Below are 16,154 nucleotides of genomic sequence, written 5' to 3' on the forward strand. Positions count from 1 at the left end.
TACACGAGGGCTATCTGCACTAGCCGTCCAAAATTTAGCAGTGTAAATCTAGAGAGAAGGCAGCTAATCATTATTTCTCACCGCCAAAACTTGGACTGTTTTACCAACGAATAGTGGGATTGATCGTAACACTATAACGTACTCATTGCTGAAAGGGCGAGCATGTTTTGCGTGACTGGGATTCGAACCCGTGACCCTCAGGAATCATTTACATCTCCAACACATAGTCTCAGGAAATATAGAAATATAAATCGTATTTAGCGCAAATGTTTGAATGCATTTTTTACTTAAAAGATGTCTATAAAACTTTAATAATTTTTATCCCTTAGACACACGTACAGCGAAGATGGGGCAAGTGAAGATGTTAGATATAACATTCATTATTAAGCTTCTCCGAGAATGCAAAAGAAACCTACATAGAAGAGCTTAAATTATCTTCTGGAGGACTTAAGGACAAGTTGGTCGACAGAAGAGAACAAGTCTTCATGCCAGGAATTGTGTTGTTTAACAGACGATGGTCCGTTGGATCTGATGACTTCGTCTTACCTGCCATCTTTCTTCTACTTCTTCACACTGTCTGGTAAGATAATTATATATATTAGAGAAAGAAGTGAAGTTTTTTACTTTCTTATCCCCAAATGGTAGTACTGTATTTTTCTTATTTTTACTTTTCAATTAGTTTTTCTTCTTTTCTTTGGAGAGCAGTCACCCTCCCACAACAGTATGCAGGCATTGAAGGGTGATACAGATGTGAAACGTTGTGGACTTGAGCATCCACATCTCGCTCTCCTAATTTCTGTATCTATATCTATTATTTCTATTGCTACTGCTTTACTTTTTTCTTTATGTGAGACTGGCGAATGGAGGTTAAGACTAATAGATGGTGTATCCCTACCGTAATTTGGGTCCTAATCCTTTAGTCACCTCCAAAGCCTAAGGTACATTTTACATCCCACACTATAGCTCGTTTGTTTGTTTAGAATTAAGCACAAAGCTACTCAATGGGCTATCTGTGCTCTGCCCACCACGGGTATCGAAACCCGGTTTTTAGTGTGTAAGTCCGCAGACATACCACTGTGCCACTGGGGGGCACTATAGCTCGTACCCTGGAATCTTTTTCATTTGTGCAGCGTTTTTTTATTTATTATCTTTTATTTTATTTTTGTTTCGGCTTGGTTTTAGGTTATAACAAACTAATATATATACGCTTACATTTACTTTAGCTCCACTCTACTTTATAAGTTTATAATTATACATATTATTATACTTTTATGTAAAACCTTACCTTCACTGTGTTTAAATAAGTTGATAATTATACGTTATCAGCTTTTATGTAATTTCCTACATTGTGAGTGTTAATTTTATCTCACGCTGTTTGGTAAGTAATTAATTATATTTTATCAGGCTGTACGTATTAACTGTACATCAATGAATCCCAACCTAAAGGATAAGTATCGTATAAACAAGGCGGCTGTCTTTATTGATGACAGATAATGTATATAGTGTTATTTACGTTTAAACGACTATCCAACAGTATCTAAATCTTATTGATAAACTTGAAGCAAACATTGTGATTATTGTACAATCAGAACTTGACTGATGACTTTCAGTTGGACAGAGGGTTGAGTGCGTTATATTAAGTCGGTTTGGAATATATAGATCAGCAAATCACTTGACACCCACAGCTGATAAAAATTCGCGATGGAAGGAATGTTTTCGAACTACAATTTGACATTATTTTGCATTTCGTAGGTGATGTGACACCGCCGAAAATTGGTCGCTTTCGGGAAGAGTGTGCGATATTTCTTTCAGACGCAAGATATTTTCACACTTACATTATAAATGTCTTCAGATCGGGGATTTAGAATTTCCGAGGCTGGAATAGCCATGGTAACCATTGTCGGAAAACAGAAAACATTAATCAAGTTCTGGCATCATAATCATCCAGAAAAGGCCTCGTCATATCCCAAAGTAGTAAAAAATGTGGCATTTGATAACAAATAAGAATCCATGAACACAGTAGTCAGTGGCATAAACTCTCCATATCCCCCAAGCAACAATATGCGAGATATTCGAGAATAATTTCCATTTGGAAAAGCGGCTCACGTCACATGTACACAAATTGTTTCCATGATATATGCCGTTCAACAGTTACATACGTCAAACAGTTGGAGAGTGGAACTGATATTCATGTTATTCCATCAAGATTTCTGTGCGATCTGTCTGTTTAAACGAGCATTGGAAAATCATAGTTCTCGTACATTAGATAAATTACGGAAAGTATTTAGTTAGGAGAGGTGTGCTTTGGACATGGAAACTCTTATAATGGAGCCTTTTGCAATGGAAATTAAGCTACACGGTTGTTAGATAAAAGTATGAATAGACGTGGCATTACAGACTGCAATGACACTAAGAGATTCCAAAAGTGGTTTTGGATAATGCATTCAATCTCTATACTATGAATATGATGTTGTACACGATCTTTTAGAAATATGAATTTTATGGTGATTTGTAACCTTTTCAATTGAGCTATGATATGTACCTCTCTCTTTCATCATAAAAACTTTACAGATGAAGTTTAATTTGAATAACATGACCGGTATGAAGTGGTGTTTTTGTAATATCTGAGTTTCGTAGATGAGCTATGAAGTATAAATTGTGGTCACGTTGTATACCATTATCTTTCAAAATCTGAGCTTCGTGAATAAAATATAATTTTTACATTGCATAAATAAACTCAACCACCGTCAATCGTATTCAGTTACGGGCCTACTATGGCTTAGTATTTAGAGTGCCAGAATGCGTTTATTGAGGTTCAAGGTTCGAGCCGCAATATGCCGGTAAGGCTTCCCATATTTTCAGCTGTTAGGTATTACAACTGTTACAGTCAATCATACTACACGGATCTAATAAACTGATAGGCGGCGGTTCTTACTGACTGGCTGCCCCTCTTCTCTGGCCAATATTTATGAATTAGGAATGACTGTACCTGATCTAAGTCGGCAACACTCTACCACTCACTATCACACAGTTCGAAGTGAAGAGAATATTTTGTGGTATCGCAAGAATTAGAACCCAGGTCGCCAGGTTCGAAATCCAGAACTCTACTATGTAAACCTGGGCTTCTTCTTTTGATGGATGCATATAAGTTTATTGAGTTCAGTATCATTAGTTCAAACATTGGTAAGCTTTATGGAAGGGTAGAGTTCGATCTAGTAGTGAGCGTGCTCAGGTAGATCCAAAGATTCATAGTTCGTGGACCATTGCTGTAAAAATGCATTACCCATTTTGAGACCGCAGATGTGCTATATATGACTAACTGTTAAATCACTATATTCTATAAGAGAAGAGTTGGTTGTAATTACCATTGACTACCCTGTAATCTACCACTTCAATATAAGAAGCAGCTATGCGCAATTAACCATTTGCGTAACTTTGAGCGAATAATCTGAAGCAAACATGCGTTTCTATAGTTTGGATTGTTTTCGGCTTTTAAGGATTATTTCCTATTCTTGATTTACTGTGTAATTGTTTCTTTGTTTGTTTTTTGAATTTCGCGCAAAGTTACACGAGAGTTATCTGCGCTAGCCGTCCCTAATTTAGCAGTGTAAGAGTAGAAGGAAGACAGCTATTGGGCTACCAACGAATAGTAAGATTGACCATAACATTATACTGCCCCCACGGCTGAAAGGGCGAACATGTTTCTTGTGATAGGACTTTGAACCCACGACTTTCAGATTACGAGTTGAGTGCTTTAACCACCTGGCCATGGAGGACCTTACCATGTAAGTATTTCTATAAGTTGGAACCATTTTGACTCAAATATGATGCCGCCATTTTGTGACTATTGTTCCTAAATAATTTCAAAATCTATACCAGTACAAACTAATTACATCAGCTGAATAAGACCAAACGAAGAGAGTTTTTATCTCTTATGTATTTTTTAGAGTTTTGGGTTAAAAAAGTGGAACCTGTATATTGAGATATTCTGATAACATTGCTTTCATAATAAAGGGTTGTTGTCAACTTTCATACCGTGTATAAATTCAGATATTTATTTTCTATTTAATAAAAAAATTCCACTTTGTCTTCAACATTTTTCAATAATATAATTTTAAAACCCCCAACAATCTCATCCTGGTAAATTTTGACACGAGGAAAATTGAAGTCTATCTATACCACTGCTTGGAACCTGCAAGGAGTAACTTAGCACCAAATTCGATGTAAAGTAGTTAAAATATGGCTGTGTAATTGACCCAAATCACCAAAATTGTCCCTTTTATTCTTTTTTGTGCCTTTCAATGGCACAGCGGTATGTCTGCGGGCTTACAATGCTAGAAACCGGGTTTCGATACCGTTGTAGGCAGAGTACAGTTGGTCCATTGTATAACTTTGTACTTAGTCCCAAAGAAACAAGCTTTTCTGTGAGCTTTGATCCTCCTCCAGAAAGTTTCAAAATGTTAAAATTCAACTTTTTTGTATCTTAACGTGTTTGGTGACAATTCTGTATTGGTTGCTGTAAATAAGACCGTACAACTTTGGTCTATTTGAAACTCTAAAACGTAACAACATGATTTTCAGTTTCGAAATAAAAAAAATCAGTAAAGGTGCTATAAAAAGGAAAATGTTTATGTTTGTTTATTTGTTTTAATATCGCGCAAAGCTGCACGTGGGCTATCTGCGATAGCCGTCCCTAGTTTAGTAGTATAAGACTAGATGGAGGGGCAATTAGTCATCACCACCCACTGCCAACTCTTGAGCTACTCTTTTACCAGCGAATAGTGGGATTGATCTACACATTCTAATGCCCCACGGCTGAAAGGGTGAGCATGTTTGGTGTGACGTGGATTCACACTCTCATACTACGAGTCGAGTGCCTTACACCTAGCATATGAAGAGTAATGGTTAAAGAGATTTTATGTATATATTTTTTAATTATCTTCATGACTATATATTTATAATATATAGTATTCATAATTACATTTTAGAAACTTTAAAGCAAGTAAATAAAACGTGTCAAACTCAGTCATTTCTCATTATTTTTTTCTATGTTTCCTTCATTGTTTTTTATAAATAATGTAAATCCTTTCGTCTTGGTGGTAATCTTATATTTTGTTATCTTAGGAATACTTTTATACATTATTATATAACTATCACAATAAATCTAAGTTTATCTAATATATATAATAAAATCGTAGTATATGTAAATAACCATTTTATCCAAACACAGAAACGGAAAAATCATTATTTTCACTGTTTTTCTTTCTGCAATGGCCCGGCATGGTCAGGTGAGTTAAGGCGTGCGACTCCTACTCTGAGGGTCGCGGGTTCGCATCCCCCTCGCGCCAAACATGCTCGCCCTCCCAGCCGTGGGGGCGTTATAATGTGCCGGTCAATCCCACTATTCGTTGGTAAAAAGAGTAGCCCAAGAGTTGGCGGTGGGTGGTGATGACTAGCTGCCTTCCCTCTAGTGACTAGAGTCTAGTCTTACACTGCTAAATTAGGGACGGCTAGCACAGATAGCCCTCGAGTAGCTTTCTGCGAAATTCCAAAACAAACAAACACACTTTTCTGAGAAAGGAACCAAAGGATTACTTTTCACTGCTCTATTACGCGAATAACTTAATTGTTACCGGTAACTGATATTACGGATACGTATATCATCTTAACATCATTAATAATGCTTTGAGATACCAAGAAAAAAAAACAGTAAGAAAAAAAAGAAGAAGAAAATGAATTAAGTTTCTTTTCGTTCTTTTGAATTTCACGTGAAACTACACGAAGGTCATCTGCGCTAGCCGTCCCTAATTTAGCAGTATAATACTAGAGGAGAGGCAGCTATTTTTATCCAAGTGAATTAGGAGTTTCACAAGTTTTAAAAATATGTAGAAAAACGAAGAATGATTACAGGACTTTCAACTGTGATCAAAATACCAGTTTATTTTATTTATGAGATGTATAAATATTACTTTAGTTTTAATAGTATTTGTTTTTGTTATTGCTTTTGTTGTTTAAGCATTTTATTATAAATAAAAATATTATCAAATTTTAAAACATTGTAAAATAAATATCTACTTTTAAATCACACATGTTACTAGATTTTGTTTACGGATTATAGCTGTTTAAGGATAATAAGTGTTCCTCAAATGAAATACAACACCAAGCTTCGATACCTAGGTACAATAAAAACACAATAGTTAAAAATATCTGTGCGTATTTAAATATATCGATACAGAGTGTTTTTAAACATGAGGGATGTTTAAAATAATGTAATAAAATATTCCAATGAGATCCATGTAGAATGAAGATAAAACATCATGTTGCTATTAACCCTCTCCAGTAGATCATCCATAAACTTGACAAGTATAACGCTAAAGTTGAGGGTTGACACCTTCGTTGGGCACAGTACAGATAACTCTTTGTGTAGCTTTGCGCTCAAACAAACCAAACAGTTTGCTATTAAAATGAGTTTTGCAGGTAGTTTTATCTATATACAGGAGAAAGAACAATACAGTATTGTGTAGAAACATAATTGATATTATACCCTGAATATCAGATCTATTTATACACGTTTCTTGGGAATTCGTTGTTTTACGTAATGAATAATATTTTTAGGTCAGGTATATGGCATAAGATGAATTTCAAGCTCTACGATAGCAACTTGTTACGTTTCACTAAGCAGATAATAATATCATCTATTGATGTACGTCACACCGAATAATTAAGTCCTTCAACAATCGACTCAGTACTCTAGAAGTATATATCATCGGATGGTTGTTAAACTCTTTAGTAACATAGCCCTTTAGGATCAGTGAAGCAGTTCTTGTTAAAACAAACCTGTTGAAGTTAAATATGAAAATAAAACTTTTACACAGTTATACTTTAATTATGAAAGTTTCTGCTAGTTTCTTTTGCTGGGAAATGTTAGATACTATTTCATAAATAATCGTGCATTTAGTTTATTGCATTAAGAGTTAGAAAAAAAACGTTCTTAACTAAAAATGACTTCTCAATAAACCATATTTTTCATGACTGTTGAGATGGTATGAATTTTATTAAACAGCAACGTGGAACGTTAACAAACGAAAATTGTTTTATACTACCAAATACAAACTACTTTAATTAGAAATCAATAATGTAAATCCTGCTGTTGAGGTTAACGTAAGATAAACTGAGATGTATTCTTTAAACCGAAATATAGGTTGAAACACATGTTTAGGTTTAAATATTGACTATTTAGATTCAAAATTTCAAATAATATATATGATTTTAAATGTTCTAGTGTTTGTTTTTCAGTCTGTATTGGATCCAGCATCAAGTCTCCTCAGTCTGATTTTAAAAATATGCAAATTTGAAATCAGTGTTATTTTCCAACATCAGGAATACCATAAACGAATATAAAGAACTAGTAAGCGAAACACGGTGTTTTCAAGACTTTGGAAAAGCGTGTACTGAACGGGAATTACGCATAACGAGAAAAATATTGATGAGTAACTTTAACCGAGGTTAACTAAATTACTGTCAAATTCTTCATATAGACCGTTAGATTCGGTAAATATTACTAGTATCTACAGCGATATATAACATCGTGCAATAGTCAAATTCTTCATATAGATCGTTATACTCAGTAAATAATACTAGTATATACTGAGCTATGGTAATATCGGGTAATAGTCATGTTCTTTTACATGAATTGTTAGACTCGGTAAATAATACGAGTTTCTAATGATCAATGTAACAGCAGAGGGCAGTCATATTCTTTGGTATACGAGGGCTGTTCAAAAAATACGCGGATTGACGTCATAAAACAAAATGTACTTTATTTAGAAGTTACAGGTCTGGGAACCCCTTCAAGGTACTCTCCTCCCCAACGCACACACTTATCCCAACGATGTTTCCACTTGTTGAAACAGTCCTGGTACGCTTCTTTTGTAGTGTCCTCCAGCTCCTTCGTCGCATTTGCCTTAATCTCGGGAATCGTCTCAAATCTTCTTCCTTTCAAGGGTCTTTTGAGTTTGGGGAACAAGAAAACATCGCAAGGAGCAAGGTCAGGTGAGTAGGGGGGATGGGGAAGAACAGTGATCGAGTGTTTGGCCAAAGACGCACGAGTTCTGAGGCACAAATTTCGCAGCAACGCGGTGCATCTTCAATTTTTCGGTCAAAATCTCGTAACAAGATCCAAATCCCACACTCTTCAGCAAGCTCCCTAACAGTCAGACGTCGATTTGCCCGCACCAGGGTGTTGATTTTGTCGACGTGTGGGTCGTCAGTTGACATGGAAGGACGTCCAGGACGCTTATCATCTTCAATGGACTGTCGACCATCCTTAAAACGTTCATGCCACTTGAAACATGCCGTACGCTTCATAGCAACATCACCGTAAGTCGTGTTAAGCATAGCAAAAGTTTCAGTCGCAGATTTTCCAAGTTTAACACAAAATTTCACAGCAAGTCGTTGCTCCTTCAGGTCATTCATTCTGAAATCCGCCAAACGAAAAAATCGCACTTCACTTAAAACCGCGTAGCTAATACACAAATGAAGATATCTGCAATCGAGATATGGCATCGAAATCAGCTGATCTGTGCGAACCTAGCGACACCAAGCGGATTCCACTGGAACCAACTGGAACCGCGCAATTCAAACAGTCCGCGTATTTTTTGAACAGACCTCGTAGATCGTTCTACTGATGTCTGTAACATCTTGTGACAGTCAAGTTCCTAACAATGCAGTAGCACATTAGATTTATTAGTCAATACTATTAATTAATGTTTGTAATAAAAATCATATTAGACTGTAGATGTTTCTGAACATTCTTTTTTTATTTTCCATTACAGTTTTCAAACTATAGGTGTGTAAAACGTGAATAGCATCTGAAGTATATTTTTGTCTCCTTCATGCCACAGTATAGGTGGTATTTTGTTCGATACACATCTTTGGTTTAAATCTGTAATAAGCAAAGCACGAAGAGTGCAAAAACAACAACAACAAAAACAAAAGCAGTGTAACACGCTTTTACAACAAATTTTACGTCCGTTGGTTAACAATTCTTCACCAGCTTTCGACACGCAAGGAAAATACTTTTATTTGTCAAAGTATCTAATATCAGTTTGTTATCTAGTACTTAGAACATAGCTTATTAGATTCAGCTGTTTTCAAGATTGTTGGTCACTTTCTACATAACGTCAGGTAGTTACAAATGTTTATGGTAATATTATCTAAGTCTCAATAGATACTACTCAAGTAAACATGTTATAATTATTTTAATACCTCTGAAGAAAGCCTGCCATTCACTCTCTCTTCCCTAATAGCACCATATGTTCCCAAGATCTCTGAAGGTTAACTTCATACCAATATCTAGAGAAACAGGACTTTAGAATAAGTGACCATGACTGCGAACAATCTTTAAGAATAGCTCAGTTGACTCAAAGAGTATTAATAGGCTGCATGGAGTTAACTCATAACTAAACTCTAGAGAGAGACAGTAGTTTAGCCTATGTTATTGTAACTGCTTATGATCTTTAAAAGTAGCTCAGATGATTCATTGAGTATTCCAGTTACATTGAGTTAACTCATTACCAAGTTCTAGAGATATTATTATAGTACATTAGATTAAATGACTGTAATTATTCATATACTTTCGGAATAGGACAGTTGACTTAACGAGGGTTTAAGTGTAGATTAAACATTACAAAGTTTTAGAAAGAGAGTAATTTAACTAATTGGTAATGATTGCTCATATCCGTCTCCATGGTTATTAATCAACTGCGTGGAGTTAATTCATTACGAAGCCTTATATTGCTCGTAGTCTTAAGAAATACCTTGGTTTATTCAATATGTATTAACAGTTTCGTAGAGTTAACTCGTTAGCAAACATTTTAGAGACATTAGTTTAGACTATGTGGATGTAACTCCTCATGGTCTTATTACTAAACTAAAGAACATCAACAGCAGTTTAGACTAACTCACTTCGATTGCTCATATTAAAAAGCTGTGTAAAGTTAATTCATTACTAAGTCCTAGAGAGACAGTAGTTTAGACTAATTGCTGTGATTACTCACAGTTTTTAGGGATATCTGTAGTTACTCATAGTCTTTAAGAATAGTTCAGTTGACGCGATAGATGTTCAAGCTAAGTAGAATTAACACAAAACGAGATTGTAGAGAGTAGTTTAGACTAACCGATGTTTATCAGCCATAGTCTTTAGCCCAGATGACTCAATGATTATTAACAAGCTAACTAATTATCAACATCTATCAAGAGGTTTACGCTAAGTAGCTCATAGTCTTTAAGAATAGTTGAGTTGACTCAGTATATAGTCAATTTGCTTATAGTTACTTTATTATCAGTCTCTAAAGAGGGACAGTAGTTTGGACTACGTAGCTGGTAGTACTTACAGTTTTTAGAAATACATCAGCTGATTCGATGGATATAAATAAACTGCGTGGATTTATCTCCTTTCCAGTATTTAGGGAAATAGTATTTTGAACTAAGTAGCTTTAATTGCTTACAGTTGTTAGGAATAGCCCAGTTAATTCAATGAGTATTAAAAGATGCATAAATTTAACATTTCACGAGGCTTTAGTGAGACTGCAGTTTAAACTAATTGGTTGTGATTGCTCATAATCTTTAATATTAGTTTAGCGAACTCAATGAGTATAAATAAGTTACATGGAGGTAACTTATTATTAAGCTCTAGAAATAAAATGTTACGACTAGCTGGTTTCGAATGCTCAGAGGCTTTAGGAATTGCTCAGCTTATTAGTAGACCCTTCGAGTATCCAAGCTGTATAGAGCGACATTTTTGCCAAGCCAAATTTTCAGAAGTGCTGTTTTAATTTAGTGGGCGAAACGTTTTTCTTTCAGTTCAGTTATATAATTCTAGAACATTTTGATTAAACCCTGAGGACAAAACTATATTGTTAACCCTGCTGTTTAACGCCAGAACATCACTGGAGGCTTGCGGTTTAAATAAATGGGTAAGAGCACTATCAACCTAGCTAAGCAATGTCAAACCATTAATATATTAATGTCTTTTGCTATATCTGATTAAACTCAATGGACAAGATTACTGTCAACGTAGCTGAGCAGTTTCAGATCATAAGTATCTCTTGCAGTATCTTTTTCAAGTTGAATGGGCAGTCCAGGTTTTAATTTTTTTAATACTTAGCGTAATATGCTCTGTGATATACCCTTAAGGTATGGTGATATTCATGTTATAAACATATCAAATACCCTTACAACCTGATCAAGACCATCATCTGCAGTAAAAACCTATATAACCAGCGGGTTGTTTTATAAAAAACGGTTCAAGTCATTGTAATCTACACAGCTGGCCAAAATCTTAAGGCCAATGAACATAAAGATAAAATATGCATTTTGCGTTGTTAGACTTAATCACTTATTTGAGTAGAGCTTCGAAAGACGAAAATAAGAAAAGGGAAAATAAAAATAAAAACTTTTTTAGCATTTAATAGGGAAAATGTGAACACTATCAATAAAAGTGTTAATACCCATACCAGCCATTTTGAGATACATCTTCATATAAATTCATTTTTACAATTTTTACTTTAGATTACAAATTCTAAGAGCCGATAAACAGAATGATTTTATAGTCATTCAGAGTAACACAATTTTTAACTTTTTCACTGAATTGTGTATTTTGAAGTTGATCATTCTATCGGACGACAAAGGTTTATTTCTGATGGTAAGAATATTGAAAACTTTGCTATTTATAAAAGTATTTGAAAAGTCCAAATAAGAAGTAAAGATATTATGTTTCCTCATATTTGAAACATTGTTCGTGTATCATTAGCTTTAGATAAAAAATCACTGTTTAATTACACAGGCCTACGATGGTTTTATTTTTTTAAATGTTTATGTGTCCTAAAGTAATTCCTGTACGCTGAATTCGAAAATGAATTCCATTTTCCTCCATCACATACATATTTGTCGTAAAACGTCATATGTACTTCACATAAGCGGATCATTTCCATTGAAATCGGGTGGTCACATTTTCTTATGCTTAAGGGCCCGGCATAACCAGGTGGTTGAGGCACTCGAGTCGTAATCCAAGCGTCGCGGGTTTGAATCCTATTCGTACCAATCATGCTCGTCCTTTCAGCCATGAGGACGTTGTAATGTGACGGTCAATCGCACTATTCGTTGGTAAAGAGTAGTTTAAGAGTTGGCGGTGGGTAGTAATGACTAGCTGCCTTCCCTCTAGTCTTACATTGCTAAATTAGGGATGGCTAGCTTTGCGCGAAATTAAAAAAACAAAGCAGACTAGTTTTCTTATTTTTGCACTTTTCGGGACAACAAACTATTATTTAATCTTCTATTTTGCTATAAAACTTAATTAATATTTTGTTGGACGATTTGAGTTTCTTAACTATGTACTTAACTAATATAAAACACTGTTACAGGTTGGTAGTCCTGTCCGTTATTTTAACGGTGGTGGACTTTGGTCAGTGGTCTCAATGCATGATCGACCTGTACGAACATGTCTTAGGCTACATAGTTATTCTGACTGGATGTATTATTGTGGAAGGATTCATTTCGTGGATCAGTATGAGAGGCACCATATTAGACAACAGACCTCGAGTGTCCATGCAGTACTTGCTTTACGTACGGCTAGGTAAGCATATTTTTATTTTTCATTATGTTCAAATGTATATCAGGAGTTATTTGTTCAATAATTCGCAAATAAATGTTTAGTTGTAAGGTTATTATCGTTTTTCATTAGTTGCATACAAAAATGCTCCGGTTGATATTGAAAATAGTTTTATTTAAAAAAAATAGCCAAGTTGTGGCATGGTTCAAAAGACGCCTATGGATAAACACGATTGTGTTTGAAGACTTTCTGGAAGGTGGACATGAGTTCAAATACGTACTGCTATCTCACAGGAAAACTCCTTAATTCGAAATTCCATGGTTTGAAATCATCACATAGTCATTACAATTCGCATATGCATTCCTTCCACATGTCTAATATGGTTCTTTGAATATCTACTAGGTGTTAGACACATCCTGTACGTATAACAGATGAATTAAACATAAAGTGGCTTGTCTACCCTGATAGCATTGAATATATGTAGTTGCATAATCTCTATGATAACTCTGTTCATTTTCCAACTATTTGTTCCTTAACTGTTCACTTTTCAATTATGTGTAATAAAAGGTTTATCATATCTAAGCTCGAGATAAATATTTTGAAATCGTTTTATATTTAATAAATGTTACAAAATTGTAATGCATCTGACTGTTTTTGAGCTAAATCATATCCAATAATCAAAGACTATATATAACTATTCCTTGGAAAGATCCAAATCAGTATTAATGGCGAATTTGTGTATTAAGTAAGAAAAGTAAACACAATAGACTAAGACTTAATCATATTTAAGCTTTCCTTAATGGGAATCACTTTGTGACTTTGTTTATGCATAGATTGCGTACATTGAATGTCATGTCTTGATGAATTGAAAATACGATTTAAATTCAGTTAAAACATGTTACAAACAGCAAAGAAAAACGTTGTTGTTCTCCGGCAGTGTTTGTCTTTCATGTGATACCCACTGGTCAGGCAAATCTAATGCACGCTCCTTCAAAGCTGATTTTCAATGTGGTTTGGTTTGTTTTGAATTTCGCGGAAAGCTACACGAGGGCTATCTTCGCTAGCCGTCCCTAATTTTGCAGGGTAAGACTAGAGAGAAGCCAGTTAGTCATCACCATCCATAGCCAACTCTTGGGCTACTCTTTTACTAACAAATAGTGGGATTGACCGTTACATTATAACACCCCCACGGCTATGATAATTGGTGTGATGGAGATTCGAACCAGCGACCCTCGGTTTACGAGTCAAGTGTCTTAACCACCTGGCCATGCCGGGCCTTTTCAGTATGATTTCATTTCGTGAGAATCATGGCACTATCCGAATTTTAGAGCCAGTATTATTTGCCCATAAGTCCACTTGTTAACAATAAAACTTTTAATTTAAAAGGTTTATGTGAGAATAATTTTAAAAAATTATCTTTCTTCTTACAAATATTTTAAATATATGTTAAAATATTACATAATGAAACTAATATTTGTAAAATCCATAATTATAATTGTCAATATTTGCATGAATAAAACAAAATGCTGAATTATTAAGTTAATAATGTCTTCAACATGTCTCCTACTTACATACCAACTTCCCCCTACCCAAATTATTTTACTCATAAAAGATTCCGGGGTTTTCAATATTAACTTAAAAACAGGCTAATCTCATACATACAGATAACTAAATAAGCCAGCTCTGTATTGATACATGAAAAACATTAATGATAAATTGTGTATATACTCAGTGATATTTACGAATTTTTCACTTGCTTAAAGGCGGATGGCTTTAACACACATTCTGGATAAGTCAGACTAATCATAAAAGAATATCTGTAGAACTGATACAAATAATAGCCATGATCCTTTATTCGGGATTCTTGAAATGGATGCTGTACCAAGGGTTGAATTTTACTGAAGAAGGTCCAGATTGATTATTGCGTGGTTTGTTCTCTGGTGATTTGATTAACTGAATTAATTGTTTTGTTTGGTACTTTCTGCACCTTGTTATTTATTGTTGGCCAGTTTGCATTTGTTGACGAAGTATTGTTATGTTATTAGTACTGCGCCTCCAATTAAGCAATTTACTCAAATTTCAATGGCAGTTAATATCTTCGTTTCCAGATCTTTAAGAATGAGCATTCAAAGTGGATGATACAAACTACACAATACTTGTGCCTGCTGCTAATATTATATTTGAACTTTAATAAACAGAGCTAAAACTTCAAGCTGATCAATATATTCACTATATGCCCTGAGGTCTCCATTCTCGTGTATTATGGAACATAATTAGCAAATGTAATCTCACTGTTTGAGATACGTTTCACTTTAGTTTGTGATTAATGATAGTGACAGTGAGATAACACCCACTGAACTTAGTGGTGAACAACAAGAATCAATAGGCTTGGCCATCTACTTTGACTGTACCAGTATTACCAGGAATAAAGCATGTCTCTTCTGCACTTTAGAATAGTTATTCACATTAGTGATGTCGAGAAAACCCACTTGTATAGAAATATATATGTAAAAACGTCATCGTCAAGACCGAAGAAGGTCGAAACGTTGTTAACTCCTCTACGTAAAAAATTTTCTCAACCCAAACGAGCCGTTTTTACATGGTTATTCACATCGTTGTTGGATCATACTGTTATTCCTTCTGTAGTTCATATAGTATTCATCATGGACTTGAGACTGGTTATAATTCATGATTCTGTATTATATGGATTCTATAAAGATGTCAGTACTTACAATCCATGTTGGCATGTATTAAATCGCATTTTTGAGAGGTTGAAATGTATGTAGACGTTTTCATGGTGATAATGCACAATAAAGTTCGATACTAAAATGGTAATTCAATAACTGTATATATTTTTTAAACTCTGGACATTTACCAGGCACTTGAAAATGTTACTTAGCTGAATCATTTTGCCAGTAATAAATAAATATTGAATTTAATGTTAAATTAAGAATCCCTTCTCTGTTATGTTATTGTTGTTTTACTATCTTTCTAATGCCAGAGATTCCGTTATTCTGTTCAGGATAAATTTGGGATAACGTTATTATTGGAGTGGTCTACTTTTCCCCAAAATATGAGAGGTTAACTTACAAACCCAAGGAAACAAAGGAATCTTTGTTTTAACTACAGGTTTAGTGCGGTTGTTTCTCCAGATTGTACAATTAGTTCCGACGTTGTAACTGCAAGAATGCCATTTATATTACATTATTCAGTTAACTTAATAGAGTCCACTAGTCTTCAGTACAGTTTGGTCTTAGGTTTGTATTTTATCATCTGAAAACCTTTCATGTCAAACAAACGAACAGCTGCTTTTGAGTGCTTTAGGAATTGTAGTGGTCACTTGTGCATTTTCAGAGAACCACTTCTGGGGTTTCGTTCTGTGTTAGAAAAGTTGCTGACCTCAATTAAATTTGACAGTCAGAGACTCAAATAGTTTAATAGAATTGGTGAAACATAAGTGAATGCACAAATTTTAATTTTACCAGCCATTTTACAGAGATTATGTTATTCCAGAACTTAACATGACAGTTATTATCCCGCAACT

The 16,154-nt window shown here is 34.7% G+C and overlaps 1 protein-coding gene across 5 annotated transcripts in view; it reads left to right on the forward strand.

Moving 5' to 3' along the window:
- The window catches only part of inaE (inactivation no afterpotential E), a 130,125-nt gene that overhangs the window by 23,386 nt on the left and 90,585 nt on the right, over nt 1–16,154 (forward strand). For 4 of the 5 annotated variants that reach the window (XM_076448352.1, XM_076448350.1, XM_076448353.1 and 1 more), the window contains 2 exons: nt 330–580; nt 12,423–12,634. In XM_076448352.1, the coding sequence (XP_076304467.1) occupies nt 486–580; nt 12,423–12,634 (307 nt within the window). In that variant the 5' untranslated portion in view covers nt 330–485. Of the gene's footprint in view, nt 1–329; nt 581–3,605; nt 3,786–12,422; nt 12,635–16,154 lie in introns of those variants that run through there. The other variant, XM_076448354.1, reaches the window with a different exon arrangement.

Source organism: Tachypleus tridentatus, chromosome 8, assembly GCF_004210375.1.
Source record: "Tachypleus tridentatus isolate NWPU-2018 chromosome 8, ASM421037v1, whole genome shotgun sequence".
In the NCBI taxonomy this organism is placed as follows: domain Eukaryota; kingdom Metazoa; phylum Arthropoda; class Merostomata; order Xiphosura; family Limulidae; genus Tachypleus; species Tachypleus tridentatus.